Source organism: Pteronotus mesoamericanus, unplaced genomic scaffold (genome assembly GCF_021234165.1).
Source record: "Pteronotus mesoamericanus isolate MK-2021 breed Mesoamerican mustached bat unplaced genomic scaffold, CSHL_Meso_final contig_44, whole genome shotgun sequence".
NCBI lineage: Eukaryota > Metazoa > Chordata > Mammalia > Chiroptera > Mormoopidae > Pteronotus > Pteronotus mesoamericanus.
This window is the reverse complement of record NW_026555166.1, coordinates 5,546,364-5,564,204: the sequence shown is the minus strand read 5'-3', so window position 1 is coordinate 5,564,204 and position 17,841 is coordinate 5,546,364. Positions and strand designations below refer to the sequence as shown.

Below are 17,841 nucleotides of genomic sequence, written 5' to 3'. Positions count from 1 at the left end.
ATAACATCATCTGGGCAGTTCCTTGCCCTATGTCCCCAGGCGTTCTGGAGCTTGGAAGACCCTTTCTTTCATTATCCTTGCCCTCTGTCACCTGCCTAGCTCTGCTGGCCAGTTGGTCAAGGACATATTCAGGAGGGCAGGACTAGTGCAGTCTCTCTGGCTACATGGATCCCAGTCCTGTTGGCAGCATTAGCTTCTAGCTGCTTAGACAGGAGTTAGTATCCAAGAGAGGGACGGGAAGTTCTGGACAGACAGACCCACGCCATCCCGAGTCACCTACTTCTAGCTACTTCTCTAGAAAACCTGACTGAATTACGGAGAAACAACCTTTGGATTCCAAGTCCACATTTGTCCTTAGTATCTACAAGTTGTAGTAACTGTTTCTCTGAAGAAGGGCCCCCAGAATACTTTGATCCATGGCAACTCTGCAGGAATTTTATGAAGATACGGCTCCCTCAGCCTTGCTGCTTTACAGTCTGGCCGGACCTGATCCCTTGAAATGTTCAGGTTAGAGTAAAGGTCTCGGTTTAGGGAGGCACAGCCTGCAGTGTGTTAGACTTCAAGGAGAATACAAAGAGATTTTTTTCCCCCTGCCAGCTTGTTTCACTCCCAAAGTGTTAAGAAATTCTAAAGTAAAAGAAACAGAGACTGAGAAACACCGAACGGTCATTGTGGAGCCAGGCTCTGTGCACTATCTCATTTAATTCCCTTTCGTCCCGATAATAGCCCTGTGAAGAGGCCCAAGTTAGTGGTTAGGGCCACAGCCAGCTGAGCGTTGGAGACGTGAGTTGAACCCAGGTCACATGCGTGCTGTCTGCGAAAAGAAGCCTGCCCCACTTCCTCCCCCTGGGCCATGGCCAGCCCAGCAGCCGCAGACTCACCTGTCTTTGGATCAATCTCTGGGGAGAGGTGTGTGGGAGGGGAGCCAGGGGAAAAGTGGTCGTTGCTGTAGGTGATGAGGGGTGTCAGCGGGTGCATGTGATGCGGGTGCTGAACAACAGGAACTTTATTCGACTGAAAGAGAGAGAAAAAGACTAGGGACAGTTGCCAAGGAGATGGAGAATAAAACCAGCTGTTATCTACCAAGTCGAATATGTGCCAGGTATTTTCCATGCGACATCCCACTCAATCCTTCTACAACCCTTGAGATGAAGTAGCAGAGGAGGGATTATACCCACCCTCCAACGTACCCTCTTCAAAACAACCCACCATGAGACCTCATATAAACAACCAGTTGTCAACTTTAAGGCTGTACAGACGCAACCCCAGAGCACTTAAGAGCACTCCACTCTGCTGACCGAATTACCCCATGGTTTGATTTAAAACACCGGTGAATGTAAGAAGTGCCATTATTTATAAAACTACCGAGACAAAAAACCCTGGCATACCATTGACATATCCTGATTTCAGAAATGTTAAAATGGGAAAAACCTGCGTGTCCTAGAATTGGTAAACAATTTTTAAAATGCTTTAAAGTAATCTAACAACAATAGGATCTTATAAAAAATAGCTTTAACTTATCCTATACTACAAAGCTATACTATACTACAGGGCTAGGCATAATGCCTGGTCCTTATTATAACCTCCCAAAGAAGCTATGATTATCGCCATCTGAGGATGAAGAAAGTGAGCTCAGAAAGATCAAGTGACTTAGCCCAGGACACAGAGCTGTGTTAAGTGGCAGAACCGGATTCGCATCACCATTTTCTCTTGTATTAGCAGCCTCCCCAAGAATCTGAGCAAAACACCCTAGTCAGAGAGAAAAGATAGACATACTTTTTGTTTGTATGTTTAACAAATTGATTTGTAAAAAGGAGAGTGGTATGGAGGCACCTGAAGGGCTGGAAGTCCAAATTGCTGTCTTATTTTTTTGGGCTTTTCATTTCTTGGATTTCAGAGCCTTTTTTCCCCTTTCATATGGTGCCCGTTTGGTGCTTATAATGCAAACTCCAATCTGTACATCTCTGGGCTGGCAGTAGTTGTAGTCCATTTTCAGTATGTTAAGTAGAGATGAGAGGCACAAGTCCTAGAGCAAGGCCTGGAATCCAGGGCTCCTGCTCCCAAACCTACAGATCTGAGGCCAAAAATTCGGACCTTCCAAACCACAACCACTAGGTGGCACTGGCACCGGGCTGGGCCCTACAGGTACCGGGCCTTGAACAACTTTCTATGGCTTCCCCACACGGGGCTCAGGATTACAGAATGATTAAGTTAAACGAACAAACAAACAAAGAACACCCCCCCCCCATGATAAAAAAAAAAAAAAAGACTAACTAGAACACCAAAATACAAAACATAAACAGTAGTTATGTTTGAGTGGCAAAACTATGGGTGATTTTGTTTTGTTTCCCTTTCTGTATTTTCCAACTTTTAATTATTATCTAGCTAAAATGTATAATTATGACAAACACAACGTTTCTAAGAAATAATTAGAAACTATGTTATAAAGCAGTAGAAACCACAATCACTCCAGCCTAACCCAGTCACTCTTATCATTTTGGTATATCTGTTCATTTAGACACTGCACGTTTTTTAATTTACATTATTTATAGCCATATTTTTTAATTCAAAGATTTTTCAGTTTCACTGAGGTGTAACGGACAAAACTGTAATATATTGAGAGTGTACAATCTAATGATTATACGCACACATATACTCATTTAAAAATATTTAATACTATTATGAAATCTCGACTGCCATTGTGCTGATTTTGGCCTCATCAGGAGGTGGCAAGAGGCACTGAATGAATGGAAGAGTTAAGTACAAAGCAGGAAAGTGTTTGAAAATGTAGATATCCTCACTTAAACGCTGTTGTTATAGGTTTCCAGTAGGTGGCATCATTGTCCAGAAAATGGACTGGGAGGTGGTGGGTCCACAGGGAGGGCAAAGACGGTGAACTATTCCCAGGTCAGGGCGGGAAGATGTGGCTGGTAAGCGAGATTGGCTCTTTGGGGCTGATTCAGGAAAGGCTCTCCTTGGAGGCTACTATCCCAACAAAAATTCTAGTTCTTTTCCTCCTCAGCTGCCTTCAGGACAAGGATGTCCAGAGCATCATCTCAGGCCCAGAGTAGGAAAGCTGGGGACCACCCTCCACCTCACAATGGATAACCCAGTAAAGACAACAAGCACAAGCAAAGGCACGGGTGCTCACTTGGCAAGGCAGCTGAAGCCAGCTTTCTCCTGAGCCCTTTTGGACCTAAATCCTTCTGTCTAGTCAAGTGCACCAAACTCTTTCCTAGTTCAAGTGCTTCATATCTACTTCAGTCTGTTTCTAGATTTGGTCAAGCCAAAGTTCTTTAAACTCCCACCCCTGGGGGAAGCAATGTATCCTTTCTCCCCACTGTTTAGAACTTACTTAAAAAAATTTTTTTAATCTCTTTATTTTAGAGAGAGAGGAAGGGGGGAGAGGGAGAGAAACATAGATTTGTTGTTCCATTTATTTATGCATCTATTCGTTGATTCTCGTATGTGCCCTGACGAGGGATCAAACCTGCAACCTTGGTCTGTCTGGATGACTCTAACCAACTGAGCTACCTTACCTGGCCAGGACTAGGACTTTCAAGCTCCAAGTAGAGCCAACAGCACTCAGCTCCACCACAGACCAAGGAAATACCTCTCTAACAATCACCTGTCCTCTCCTCCAGCTGCCTCTCAGCAACTTGGGTGAGGCCCTCCCAAAGCCTCCAGGCTCCTATTGTTGACTCACTATTCTCTTTTCTTCCTGATCCTGATTTCAGAGATAAGCAGGATTGGGTCGGTAGCTGGGGCAAAGGTGAGGCTTAACTCTGGCATCACTCACAAAGCAGTAACAGACCGGCCAGCAGACTGCCCAAGAAATACAGTCGGAGTTTCACGGGTTTGCTAACTAGGCCTGATTTTATATATTTAAGTAATCTGTTCTGTTGGCATTATATTGTCTATTCACTGATAGAGACAACCTTTTTTTTTTTTTGGCGATCAGAAGTGTTTTCAAGAGTCGATGGTTACACACAGGGCTGGGGGGAAAAGGAAACTGGAATTGTTCCTAAAAGATCAGCCCACTCACAGCACTGTGATACACATAGAAGGGTGGGATCTGAAGTGGTCAGGGGCCAAAAGGGGACCTGTTTCCCTCAGTTTGCTGAGAACACTCAAATGTAAAAGAATGAACATTGCCAAGGGCTTTCGGGCTCAGGGGCAATATTCAGTGTTTCTCTGGTTCTATTATTGGGGATGCATCAGCAGCTGGGCCAAGGGGCTCTCCATGTTTTTGGACCATGCAACTTAATGAAAAGTATCAGTTTTGCCAGGTTCTTTTTGGTTTGTGCTGTTATTAGTATTTTTAAAATTTATTGATTGGTTTTTTGTTGTTGTTGAGAGAGAGAGATATCAATTAGTTGTTTCACTTATTGATGCATTTACTGGTTGATGCTTGTATGTGCCCCGACAGGGGACTGAACTCACAACCTTGGTGTATTGGGGTGATGCTCCAATCAACTTAACTACCTGGCCAAGATAAAACTAAGTAATCTGTACATCCATGGAGCAGGGTTCAGGGGACCTGCACTACTCTGCGGTGTGCTGAAAACCAACAAATAAGTCAAGTCGCTAAAAATGATCCCTTCATATTCCATACAGTAAATGGTGAGTTCTTCCTAATATTAAAACATATAAATGACAGTGACTCCATCCCCCTCAATAGAATATCCTGTGTTCGTATTCCCTTTTAGAGATAATCAGATTCACTGCTCAGAGTACAACTTTCTCTGCATGTATTCCATTCCTGCTCCTAGAAAATTCTCACTTTAATTCCTTAGCTGTCTTCTTCCTATCCCCATACATTGGCACATCACTTCAATAATTATTCCTTCTACCTAATGAGAACTCACCAAATATTGGAAGACAACTACATTGTTCCCCGAGGCCTTCTATTTATTTTCCTCATATGCCACAGTTTCCGGACTCCACACTCTTTTCTGGCCACCTGTTTATGCCACAGGTGCCAAGTGACGCATCCAAAAGCCTGGAGGCTGCAGAGCAGACGTGGACTGAACCGTGGACTGAACCTGCATCTCTGATGACAAGGCTGACTTGCTGAACTAACTGGCCCTACAGAATATGCATATTATTTGCATATTTAAAAGTTGCTAAGAGAATAGTTCTTCAAAGCTTTCATTACAAGAAAAAGAATTCTATAACCATGTGACAAGAATTCTGAGATACCTGAAATTAACTTACATCAGGCTGAAGGGTAGAAGGAAGAGTCAAGAGAGGTTAATCAGTTCACAGCTGTGGGCCAAAACCAACAAAAGACTTATACCGAACTAGCCGCGCTACACCTTCTCCCACCCCTTTATCTATAGCAAAACAACTTACATCTTTCTTCCCCAAACTCATTGTATAAAAGAGCCTGCCAGCACCAGGACCAGACTGCGTGTCCCAGGGCCTGGTCCTCGTCTGGCTAGCATGTGGCTCAATAAAACCCTTTCTTTCAGAAAAACTTTCGGCTGTGAAAGTTTTTGTTTAACATATGTATGGTGACGGATGTAAACCAGACTTACTGTGTTGATCACTTTGCAATGTGTACAAATATCAAAACACTGTGCTGTATACCTGAAACTAATGTATTGTTGTATGTCAGTTATACCTCAATGAGTTTTTTTGTAAAAAAATAAAGAAAAGACAAGTAACAGCAATAAGAACAAGTATCTATGTTGTATTGACTATGTGCCAGGCAGTGTTCTAGGTCTTGTGAATGCTCTGGAGAATCTTGTCTATTTAGACAAAAATACCTGTCCTCACAGTACTTACATTCTAATGGAAGAGACAGGCAATAAACTAACTAACTAAATAATATATTAAATAGTGATAAATGCTTAAGGGTAAAAACTAAGCCAGGGAAGGCAGATAAATGAAGGGGATACGGGTTAGAAGTTACACAGGTTGGTCAGGCAAGGCCTTAATGAGAAATAACTTTTGAATGAACACCTGAAGGAATTGGGGAGCTAGATGTGCAGACAGGTGCGGGGAAGAGCATTTTGGCAGAAGGAGCTGAAGTATAGTGGTTTTGAGGTGGGTGTATGCTCAGCACATTTGAGGAAGCACAAGGAGGCCAGTGGACTGGAGAGAAAAGTGAGGAGGAGAAGAAGGTCTATATTAATATGTTAACAAATATTTTCTGAGCTCCTACTATATGACAAGCAGCATGTTACAGGCTATGATAGATATAAAGATCAATCAAGCACCTCTTCATCAGAGCAAGAGTAGAGACAAAATGCTCAGGGAACTAGAATGTGTTCCAGGTCCTTCCAAGCAGCAGAGTGGCACATTTCTGAGGTCTTTGCAAGTTGGACTGGGCAGAAAACTGTTAGGATAAATCTTCCCCTATCAAAGCTCTTTCTCTCACTGTTTGCTGACATTAATGTGGCAAAAGAACACTCAATGTTACTTTTATTTTTGTTCCTCTGGCCCTGGCCTTTTTTTCCCCATGCATGGATGCTTGTGGAAAAAAAATTAAATCCTTGCAATTCAAACTGTTGTTAGGTAAATGGCAATTTTCATTTACTTTGTAGAATTTGGGTAAGCTCTTTCAATCTCTGAATTCAAGTTTTTGTTCTTGAAGTCATATTTAACTTTCATCTGTTATTGCCTTCTTTCATTTGCTTCAGTCTCTCCTTAGGGATACTGTTTGTAGATTTTCTTTTACTGTTTCTCTCCTCTATCTATCATGTTTTTCACAGTGTTATCAGTGCACAGATTTGACTCGCCAAAATGTCCATTTGGTTCTATGCTAAGATTAATAAGCTGGGACATATAAGTAAGAATTCCCCAAAGCTAAAGCTCAACAGCAGAAGCGAATAAAAGGAATGCTGCAGGCAGGCAATCATCCATGCCTCCCCAAACTGGCGGGTGAACGTTTGCTGAGAGACAGGACCACCATATTGCTTCAAAGCCTCTACAAAGCACTGCAGTGGGAAGGCATGGCAGACACCTCCGCAACCAAATGCTCAAAGTGAACGTTACCAGTATTGGGACAAACGGACAACGCAGGCCTGCCTCCCGATGCCATGCACTCGGGTCACATCAGTGCGGCGTGTTCTTGCCAAACACACTGAGGAAGCATCAGATGAACCCAAACTCAGGGACATTCTAAAAATGTCAGGGTTAGGTCAGGAAAGACAAAGGCTAAGGAACTCTGCTAGGCTAAAGGAGACTTAAGAGGCACAGCAACTAAATGCAATGTGTGACCTTGGATTACACTCCAGAGTGGGGGAAAACCCACATAACTATAACAAATAATTATTGGGCTATTTACCAAAGTTTGAACGTATATTGTGAGTTAGCTAATAATATGAAATGTTACCTTCTTGATTTTGATAACTGTACTGTGGTTGCCATAAGAGAATGTCTTTGTTCAAAGGAAATATAACTAAAGTATTCAGGGTTAAAGGGACATAATGTCTGCAATTTACTCTCAAATTGTTTTAAAAAACCCACGAAAACAAAACCAGTGTGTGTATGTGTGTGCACGCAGAGAGAGAGAGAGAGAGAGAGAGAGAGAAGATGGGTGTGTGTGTGAGCATGGGGCAAAACTTCTGAATCTGAACAAAGTGTATATCCATGTATATGGGCATTCCTTGTATTATTCTTGCAGTTTTCCCAGATGTTTAAAATTATTTCCAAATAAAAAGTTAATACGTGTAATAAGAATTGAAATCAATACTAGAGGTAGAACAGAGCAGTCACATGCTATGCAATGAGTTTTGGAATTTTTTGGTCTACAGAGGTATATTGGTAACAAGGTAGAGAAACTACAATTTTAAAGGGAAACTGCAGCGCGTGTTTCTACCCGAGAGCGGGCATGCCAGGCAGCCAGGCTGCTCAGGCCAGCAGTGCAGCAGCGAGCCAGCCATCGTTAGAAGGAGGGCTCCCAGACACCGGCTTGACAACCGCTCACGGGACACGAAGCTTTGCAATGTGCTTCTGAGAGTGGCCCAATGCTTGATGCTGAAATAGGGCGCTTACTTTTATTAAAGGAAACACATGGTCATCATCTAGAAACAAGTTGTCAGTGCCTGTGCGTGTCCATGCACTCAGAAACAAGACGGAAATGCTATGTAACAAAATGCGACTGTGGGATTACAGGGCTTTTTTGGGGTGCTTTGGCATTTTCTGAAGTGCTCTACACAGTGCATGCAGTACTTTCATGGTTTAAAAAAGATTTAATTTTTAAAAAGTCCTGAATGAGAAGAGGGATTGGACCCAGGGCTAGAGAGGGGTATTGGAAGGGGTGTATCAATCCTTCCCCAGGCCATTTATTCTTCTAGTTATTCAACAAAGGTTCCTTGAGTATCTCACGGGCACCAGGCATTGTGACAGGTGCTGGGTAGAATGAATGTGAAGAAAACAGATGCAATTGCTTCTGTGAGTTGCCTGCATCCTGGAAGCGTGTCTTTTGCGTGGCCGGGCTCAGAGCTCAAGGGGGAGAGCGGCGGGAAAGATGGGCTGGGCACATGGGGCCATGGAGAAGGGTCCGGGGAGGGGCTGGTTACATATAAAAGATCATTGTTGCTTAGCTTTTACAGTTTGTTTTGAAGGCATAAAATCCAAGTAGTAATGACACTAAACTCCATTCCCACACTGGCCCAGCGACGACTTGTTTAAACACATGTCTGTGAGAGGTAGCTTCGACCTGACGCATGAATCTCTGCAAGTGTGCAGGCTCTTTGCCTTACTTGCCCTTGTCCCAGGGCAAACTTCATCTGAGAATATTTGGCTCATGATTCTAAAATGAATTTAATAATAAAGTATTTTCATTTTCCTAATAAAAAAGTGAGTGTCCAAACTTCCATGACTACTTCAGTAAACTTCAAGTCCTGATCTGCCTCTGGCCTGGAGAACCCAGCACCTGGTAAATTGGGATCATCTCTAGATCTCCTTCCCCTTCTGCCTTCGATGTGCAGGCAGAACAATGATTCTCAACTCTGCCTGCCTCTCAGAATCTCCTGGGGAGCTTAAAAAACTAAGATACCAGCCCCAGCCCAGACTAAATCCTAACCTTGGAAGAGTAGATGTTTAAATTCCATATGCTCATTTTCTCTATTACCTTTGCAATCCATCCATTTGATCTGACACCTAATTCAGGACCTTATCACCTCTTAGTCCGCTAATTAAATGGTATTTTGATTGTCTTTCCCTCTCAATAATAGCCATGGTGGCTACGGCGGTGGTGATAGCAAGCTAACAGTTACTCAGGGCTTACTTTGTGCTACACACAATTGTAAATGCATTACAATGCACTGGCTCATTTTTGTACAACTCTAAGAGGTCAAGTCCTTTTTTAATTCCCAGATTATAGGTGAGGGAAGCAAGGTAAAGAGAGATGAGGTAATCTGCCTGAAGCTGTACAAATAAAGGCGGAGTCGGAGTTCGATGCGCCTTCTCACACTGCTGCAGCGTATACACCATCCTTCCCATGTATCTCAGGCAGTGGAATGAGGTGAATGGATGCGAAAATTTAAAATGGCACTCTTTTTCCAACCTGTAGAATTTCAAGTCAGTGATAAGGTTTTCTCCCATAAATGTTCCTTAAACTTTTGAGGCTTGGTTCTTGTTTTCCATATGAGAAACCAGTATGATAATATACAGTTTACTAGGAACTATCCATTTTGCTATCTACAGGGGAATCTATCAACTGTTCATGCCCCACTTGGCAAAGTAAGAAGTCCCACAACGCTGAACTACGATCTGCAGAGCACGCATTTTAAATGGCTGGATGTCTGTTTGGCAGCCAGAGCTATGGGTATAGAACTCCTTGAGAGTTTAGGAATTTCATATATTTTTGTGTCACACTGAGGTAACAAGTGAGGATGAGCTGACTTCTTGAGGAAAAGAGTCTCAAAGGTCGAAAATACTGTTGGGTGTCACAGGGCGGAGAAAAAGCGGGGGAAATGACTGGGTTCAGGTATTAGAAACAATCGGAAAGTTGAGCCAGGCTGCAAAGGGTTGGCAGAACCAATGATGCAGGGATGGAGGTGGAAGGTCGAACTCTTGGACAAAAAGTTGGGCAGGAAACATGGAGGGGGGAGAGGAAGGACAATGCTCACAGGCAGAGGAGGGTCGGACACAGGCTTCTTACTTTATTCACACAGATGGGTTGTTTTGTGTAACAGGAAGAATGGCAAACTGAAGAAGTGCATGGCTAATTTTAAAGGAGCTACTTCTCTAAAAGTAGATGGAGATTTTAGAGACGGTATGTGGAGGCAAAAGAGGAGAGAGGGCCCTGCCATCTTGGGGCCTGGCGGATGCTACAGGATGGGTGGGGGCAGCAAGGGCTTGAAACAGTTAAAGAGAGTTGCGCAGGGAAGGAACAGCCAGGTTTGTGGTAGGGTGGATGTGGGGTGCCATGTCCTCCACCATGACAGACTCTCACCACTAGAGGGCACCTGTACCTTGTGCTTAGCCATCTGAAACAGGCGACTGGATGGGCATTCACCACCCTGGGCTGTTTCTGCGATGCTTGTTCAGCTCCTGGGATGCTTGTTCAATGGCTGCTCATGCCCTACGACCAGCCACAGAACCTCTCACGGGCAGCCTGCACTGGATGGCTGGTCCTGCCACTCACTGTTGCCTACACAGTCACTGGCCTCTCCTAGACAGTGTGGGGAACAGCGGTCCCCAGCTGTCTGTCTCCCCAGCGGATGGCTGCGACAGCCCTCTGAGAACTACACATGACATTGCTTTGTAAAATACCAAGGGCTTTGCTCCTATAAGCGGTCTCGCGACTACTGGAAATCAAAGACTCACGGCATCAGTATCTGTCTTTCTATGTATATCTTCTTTCTCAACTAGATACTAAGCTTATTGAAAAAGTACTATCAGGATATCTTCAAATGCCCTGAATGCGATGAAATAATATATCTGGGATTTGCTTTAAAACAACCTAGTGTGGCGGGAGGGGGAGTGTGGGTGAAGAGGTGAAATTTTCCATAATAAAATTTTAAAAAACATCATGCATTCCCGGGTCTCCCTGTCTGTAAATAGCTAGCTCATGCCAACTGGGCTTCCTTCTAGGTGTACCTGCTATGATTCTGAGACTCACAGTACAGTGGGTAACACCAGTTAGCTTGTGGGGTGCATAGTCTTAAGGCAAGGGTTGCTCTTAAAAATGCAGGAAAGGAAGGCAAGACTCTAGGATCATCTCTTACTTGCTTTCTGTTTCAGGTCAGAGCAAGTGCTGAGGTGGTGAGAAGACCGGCTTGGGCCCCTTCGCTCCTGCCTCCCAGGACCATCCAGACTGCCCTCTGCAGCCTGTGTAGCCAGGGGGCTTGGAAGAAGAGCCTCGGCTGCCCTGTGGGGTTTCTGTATGCATGTGTCCTACTTCATTCTTTCCTAGAACATCCTGTAAGAGCCTCTTCAACTCTTGCCTTGCAGCTCCAAGGGAGAAGCAAGGGCTGAATGAACCCCGACAGAGGAAGGGGAGACACCGCTGCCCGGCAGAAGGGCTCCTGCGGCAGTGGAGAAGGGCCGGGGTCACCAGCCAGGGCCAGATGCCATTTCCAGTCACACAGCGTCCCAGGTGGGATGCTGCTGAGGTGGGGGTGGCGGGTGGGGAAGTGCACAGCCTGACTGCTACAGCCCTGACAGCCGGGGTGCTCCAACCCTGGAGGCTGCACCCCCAGGCCCAGCGGCTTCGGGGGGCGGGGGAGGGGAGGCAGTGACCGACAAGGTGAGCAACAGTGTCCCTTGGGCACTTTGAGAAACAGACTTACCAAGTGTGCTGGGGACGGTGACCTGGCGTCTTTGACTGTAGCACTGGAGGGGACATCCAGGAGGGGCCATTTCATCTGCAGGTACTGCGCGGGAGACAGAAAACACGAAGCAGCTGGTGAGAGGAGGCCCTGAGTGCCCCGCCTGAGCAGAGGAGGAACTCTGCGGCTGGGCTACTGGTGAGTCAGATGTGACTCACTTTAACAGCACATGCTCCTTACTGTCCAAATGGCCACCATGAGGCAGAACATCCGTGTAAAATCACCACTACCACCAGCAGCTCCCTCCGTCATTTTGGGGGACACACGCAACCTTACAATGACCAAAGCATTCAAAGAACCTGTCAGTGAGGATCATGTCCTCCCTGCTGCAGTCATGGGACAAGCAGGGCTCACCAAGGGAGCAAAGGCTCCCAGAGGGTGATCCCACGCCATTCATTTCCACGCCTTACAGCATCACACACAACGCTTCCTAAGAAATAGCCTCTCCAGAAGGATCTGGTAAGTGAATGAATAAAACCCATCTGCCTGGCACTTGCACAGTCATGGGTAATATCTATTCATACTCAAGGTGGTGAACTTACTTCATTACAGTGTTTCTTAACCTTGAAAAGATAATCCAATACACATCCTGCCTCTCCCCACGCATTATTGCAGAAAATCCAAACCAAATAGTGAAACAGCGTGCACGCACGCGCACACGCACATTCTTTAAATGACTGCTTCTTCTTAACTGTGGCATGGCACCATCTTTGGCAAGAGCCAGTGGAGAGCGGCAGGGAGGGCCCTGGGAGAGCCCACCTGGGCTCGGGGCTCCGGAGCTGAGCGTCCCGGGGCTTAGGTTCTCACTCTGCCAAGGGCAGGCTGTGTGACCCCAGACAAGCATCATAACCCTGAGTCTCAGTTCCCAAATCTGTAAAGCAAGGCCGTTGTCATTAACTTTACTGGTTATTAGAAGGATTAGGGACAGTGTCAAGTATTGAACACAGTGCTTTGCATATGAGAGACATTTGATAAATGGCAGCTGTAATTTTCATAAGCAAACCATTAGTCTCTGCCAGGAGCGAAAGCACACATGTTGTCTTAGTGTCAACACTGACGTGGTGCCTCTGGGCAGCAGACCAGCACGCAGACTCTGCTGAATTCCTGAGGCTACTTTGAAAATGACATCTCTGAGAGGAAATGGTGGCTCCAGGAAGAGTTTCGTACAGAGACAAAAAGAAGTCTTCGAATCATCCCTTGCTCTGGCCGTGCAACTCCAGGAAGAGCCATGGTTTGGCCGTGACTATGTCATACAGAGTCAGGGGCGTGGGCCCCAGAAGGCCCCTTGGCTTTCCATTGACCAAAAACTGACTGAGAGGGCAGGGGCCGGGCTTTCAGAAAAGTGTCCATGGGCAAGAATAGCAATCCAAGGACCCATCTACCAAGGGCCAGGGAGTGGCAGGCCGGGGACACGACGGGCCAAGCAGGCGGCTGCGGGAGATGTGGGAGCTGAGCATGAAAGAGGGCCCTGCGGCCCTGGGAGGAGCGACAGGCTTTCCACGCCGCGTCCTCTGGGCTCCAGTGCCCCTGCGCCTCACACTGAGCCTCGTCTCTGTCCCCGGCCTCTGGCGATCAGATCTTCTTCCACCCTTCGCACCCCCACCCACGCCTTCCTCTACCAGAGCGGAACTGGGCTTTATTTAAATGTTTATGGCAAGTTCAAAAAGCCCGACAAATATTGCTATCATTAGTTAAAACTGATCTCCTCAGTGAATAACAACATTTTTGCTACCCTGGCAGTTTTCAAAGCATTTTGATACACATAACCAAGGTTAATCTTCACAGTAACCCTGCTGTGACAAATATGGATGACTGTCCCCAATGTTCGGATGAGCTAATGGAGGTAAATGCAAGGTAAATGGCTTTGCCCGACTTCATGACCAGGGCTGGGGCAGAGGTCTCTCAACTTCCAGTCCCACACGTTTCACTCCAGTGTGAGTCCTAAAGCTTTTCACAACGCCAGTTTCATAAACACCCCATCCCCAGCCTTCTCTCCACTCCCATGGGTTTTCCTGGCCCCTTTTCTGCCTCGAACAGGGCTGGCCGCCCAGGAGCTGAACGAAGACATACACAATGATGATCTCCTGTAGGGACAACTGAGGTTGGCCAGAGCTTCTACCCGAGTGCTAAACATCACACTTATTTCCCCAGAAGCAACCATTAGAATATTTCTGTTTTTCAAAGTTGAACTATAATCACAAGTATCAAGTGCTAAAGTGCCCCCAACCCCCATGACCCCCAAAACACAACAGAAGGCTCCTAAAATCCATCAGCTCCATCAGCATCGGATTCCCTACTTAGATTCATAAAGAATCATGCTGAGCACACGTCATTCTTGTTGGCTTGCATAGGATGTTCTTAATCATATGGGGTGGCCCAAAGGAGTCCGCCTGTATCCTAGTTTGAGACAACGCTGGAGTTTTGGGTCTTATCAGATGGCTTGTAAGATTCTAAGGCAGGGTTTCTCAACCTTGGCACCACTATTTTGGGCTGGACAATCCCTTGTTGCGGAGGCTGTCCTGTGTCCTGCCGGATGTTTATTTAGCAGCATCCCTGGCCTCGATCTACTAGATGCCAATACCCCCGACTCTTCTGTCCATTTCTGATAATCAAATATGTCTACAGACTTTGCCAAATGTCTCCTGGAGGACAAAACTGCCCCCGTTGAGAACACTGCTCATCAGGTTGAGGCGCTGGTACCCAATATACTTCGTGTGGTGTGATGGTCTGTCCACACTGGCACCAGGGCTATCAAGGTACGAATGTATACTAAAGCACACACCACGCATAGTAAGGGCTTTTAGAAACAGCCGCCGTTTTGATTATCTGTCATCTGCTTGGTGTTCCACCTAGCTACCCAGGTGTGTGGGATTCTGGCGGGAGGAGGCCACACTCACTTCAGGGTCCACTCTCAATTATTTTATTTTTAAAAATTTTATTGAATTTATTGGGGTAATGGTTAATAAAATTATATAGGTTTCAAGTGCACAAATGTACAATACATCATCTGTATATTGCATTGGGTGTTCACTCACTGACGTTAACCAAGACCTTGGAAGCTTGAGAAGTGGGTGGGGATTTTTAGCTCTGTCTACCGCTGAAGTCTGGCCCCTTGCAGATCTGTCAGACAGGAAGAGGTGGTTCTGGGAATACTGTACATCCAGCCTAGGACCCCTCCTGCTCCAGCCCATCCTGGGGGTGGGGGGGGGGTGTGTGTGTGCAGAGAGGGGTACATTCTGAGAGGTAAGGAAATGGAGGACTGTCATTTTCCCTTTGCTACTTTACTGCTTTTTTAAGAATTTGAAACAAGTAATGAAGGTGGCGGTGATGGGGCAGGGTTGGGGGAGAGACAGGCCTAAAAAAAAACATTGGCGCCCCCTGCAGCTTAGCCATGAAATGCCTTGGGATTGCAGTTCTGAGGGAAAGGAGCACTCTAAAGGGACAGCTGAATTTCCCAGAACCATGAACTGGAGCAAAAGGAGCCAGCAACACCCCTGTATGCCTCCCCCAGAGATTTGGAGGTGCTGGGTAGTTCTGAATCCCTAGGCCAGGTACAGCCCAATGTTGAGTGGAAGTAAAATTCTTCTTGGTTGCAATTCTCATGCAAGCCTGGCCCAGGATACCCCAGGGGAATCACTCACTGGTGGAAGCATGTCCTTGGGGATTAGGACACATGTAGCTGAGACGAGGATGTTTTCATGACAATTGGCAAGCAGGCAAATTAAAACTGCTGGTTTCTCCAAGACCAGTCTGGCTCCATCCAACTGGCCACATGCAAGTGGCCCAGACCTATGTATCATGGCCAGGCCGCAGCACGCAGTGAAGACGGTCCAGCCACCACCCTCCCGGGGATGTGCTGAGGAATGTGAAACACGGGACCTGTGTGGCATCAGTGCAACTGAGATGGCCAAGCAGCAACAATGGCCACCACTTACGAGATGTCGTTAAGGGGCTAAGAACTCTCTCAGATACTCAACAACAGAAAAACACCCAGAAACACCCAAATGGTTAAGTGCACCACCCTTGACTTACAGATGCTGTTTAATATGCTACTGAGCGCCGTGACTCTGAGACAGGACAGGTACACAGTTCCCCAATCTTGCTGAACCCAGGGAACTTTTTGGGAACAGGGTTCCATGGAACACACTTGGGGAGATTCTGCTATTGTGGTTCACAGTGAAGTCGAGGGAGGCTGTGTTTTAGATCCTGTCAAGAATGCTCTGTTCCTATTATAATCCTTTTCACCGGAACAGCTTCTGAGTTCTCTCAGCATCCATGAGATGTATGCCTACTGATGGGCTTTCTAACACTAAAGCACTCTTGCGTTCCCCAGGTAAAACCGATTTGGTCATAGTGGCTTGCTTGTTCCTGCACTATTCTGTGCAATGCTAACCATGAGTGTTTTAAGATTTCTACTTCAACATTCCTAAGAAAGAAAGAACAAAAGTTTTCTTTCTTGTGACATCCTTGTCAAGTGTTGCTATGGAAGTTATTTTGGCTTTATAATTTATAAGGGGTGCTGCTCCTCTTTTACTTAATGTTCTGGGCCCCATTCTGCATCTCGGCCCCTGCCCAGGGCCCTCCTTGGGGCGACCACTTGGCCAGACGGGCTGCTTCTGCTGGACTTGGGCCTGGGGAAGGGTCCCTGTGAAGGGAGCTCCCGCGGGAGCCAGAGCCCCCTTTCCTGCAGGGAGGTGGAGACTCGGTCCTACAGAATTCTCTGTGGAGCTTGAAGACTATACAGCAGATTAATTGCAGCTGTGCCCTGGAATTTCCCCAACATACAAATCTTCATGATGTAAAACAGCTGGGAGGAAATCCCAGCATGCCCTGTACAGAGGCCGAACTGCCAATGAGCTACGGGGATTAACCCCCCGCCTCCCAGGAGGTAGGGTCAGCCCCTCCCCCAGCTTGCTTTGGTGTGGACAGGACTGTGGGTGAGGACGCCCACGTTTCCCCCATTCACACGGTCTCACAGAAAACCCTTTAAGCGAGGCCTAGGCAGGAGAGGAAGCAAAGCTTCATGTTACAGAATCAACAGCAGTGCTCCCAGAAGGGGCACGCTACAGTTGGAAGCAAGGAAACGAGAGCCATCCCCAAAAGCTTCCCAGGTGAGACCACCCCACCCCACAGAATCCCTTCTGCTGCTTCTTGGTGGGAGGAGCAGGCCTGGTGCAGAAAGAAAGAGCCCCTTTCTCTAGCTTTCCAGTCTTTCCTGCCTCCCTGGTCCCCCAATGGTAAACAGACTCTGGGACCCCAGAACTAGGTCCTCTTTAATAAAGAGAGGCTTTCCCATGCCTCCCCTTCAGAATCGTATGGTGCACACAGCCATCCCAGAAACAGGCTGGAAACCCACGCTCGCAGACAGACAGCTGTCCACCACACAACCACGAGGACATGGCGCTCTCCACTTTTTTAAAGGCAGTTGTTAACATCGAGAATCATGTTATAAACGACACTGAATGTATAATCTGTTTTTCCTTACTCTTAATTTTGCCACAATTGGTGATGAAATCATTTCTTACCAAGATTAAAGTTAAGAGTTTAGACTTCTAAAAACCAACCTATCAGATTCCTCTCCTGCTGCAAATGCTTCCTTGGTTGGTTGCTGGGTCAAGGGGGCACTTACTGGTCATCTGGCCAACCTAACCCTTCCGCTCCCTACCCCCACCATTAGCGGCACTGAAGTTCTTACAACGCTCTGGAGGAGCCATATTGCTCAGCTGGTCTCCAGCCTACTGTATCCTTTACTGGTGGGAAACGAACTCCTTCTTCAAAACCCAGTGCCAACGTCACTTTCCTGGAAAGCCTTCTCTGCTCTCCATGGAAGTCAGTCCCTCTCTGCGCCACAGCTGTGCTCAGTGTTCCCATAGCACACAGCAACCATTTGTAAATGGTTGTTATCCATTTACAAATTCTGTCTGTCCTCTAGACTGTGAGCTCATCAAGGGTCACGTCTGCACCATCAATTCCTCACCCAGAAGCCAACATTCACGATGTGTCCCACCTTAGCTTCAGCACGTTATCAATGTCGTGAGCCCTAGTTTCCACA

General features: G+C 46.4%; 1 protein-coding gene across 1 annotated transcript in view; it reads right to left on the bottom strand.

The window, feature by feature from the left end:
• Nucleotides 1-17,841, bottom strand: part of TCF7L1 (transcription factor 7 like 1) — a 142,884-nt gene that overhangs the window by 5,894 nt on the left and 119,149 nt on the right. The window contains exons 4-5 of the mRNA XM_054577637.1: nt 11,751-11,834; nt 882-1,014 (exon numbers count right to left, since the gene is read on the bottom strand). Coding sequence (XP_054433612.1) covers nt 882-1,014; nt 11,751-11,834 — 217 coding nt within the window. The remainder of the gene's footprint in view (nt 1-881; nt 1,015-11,750; nt 11,835-17,841) is intronic.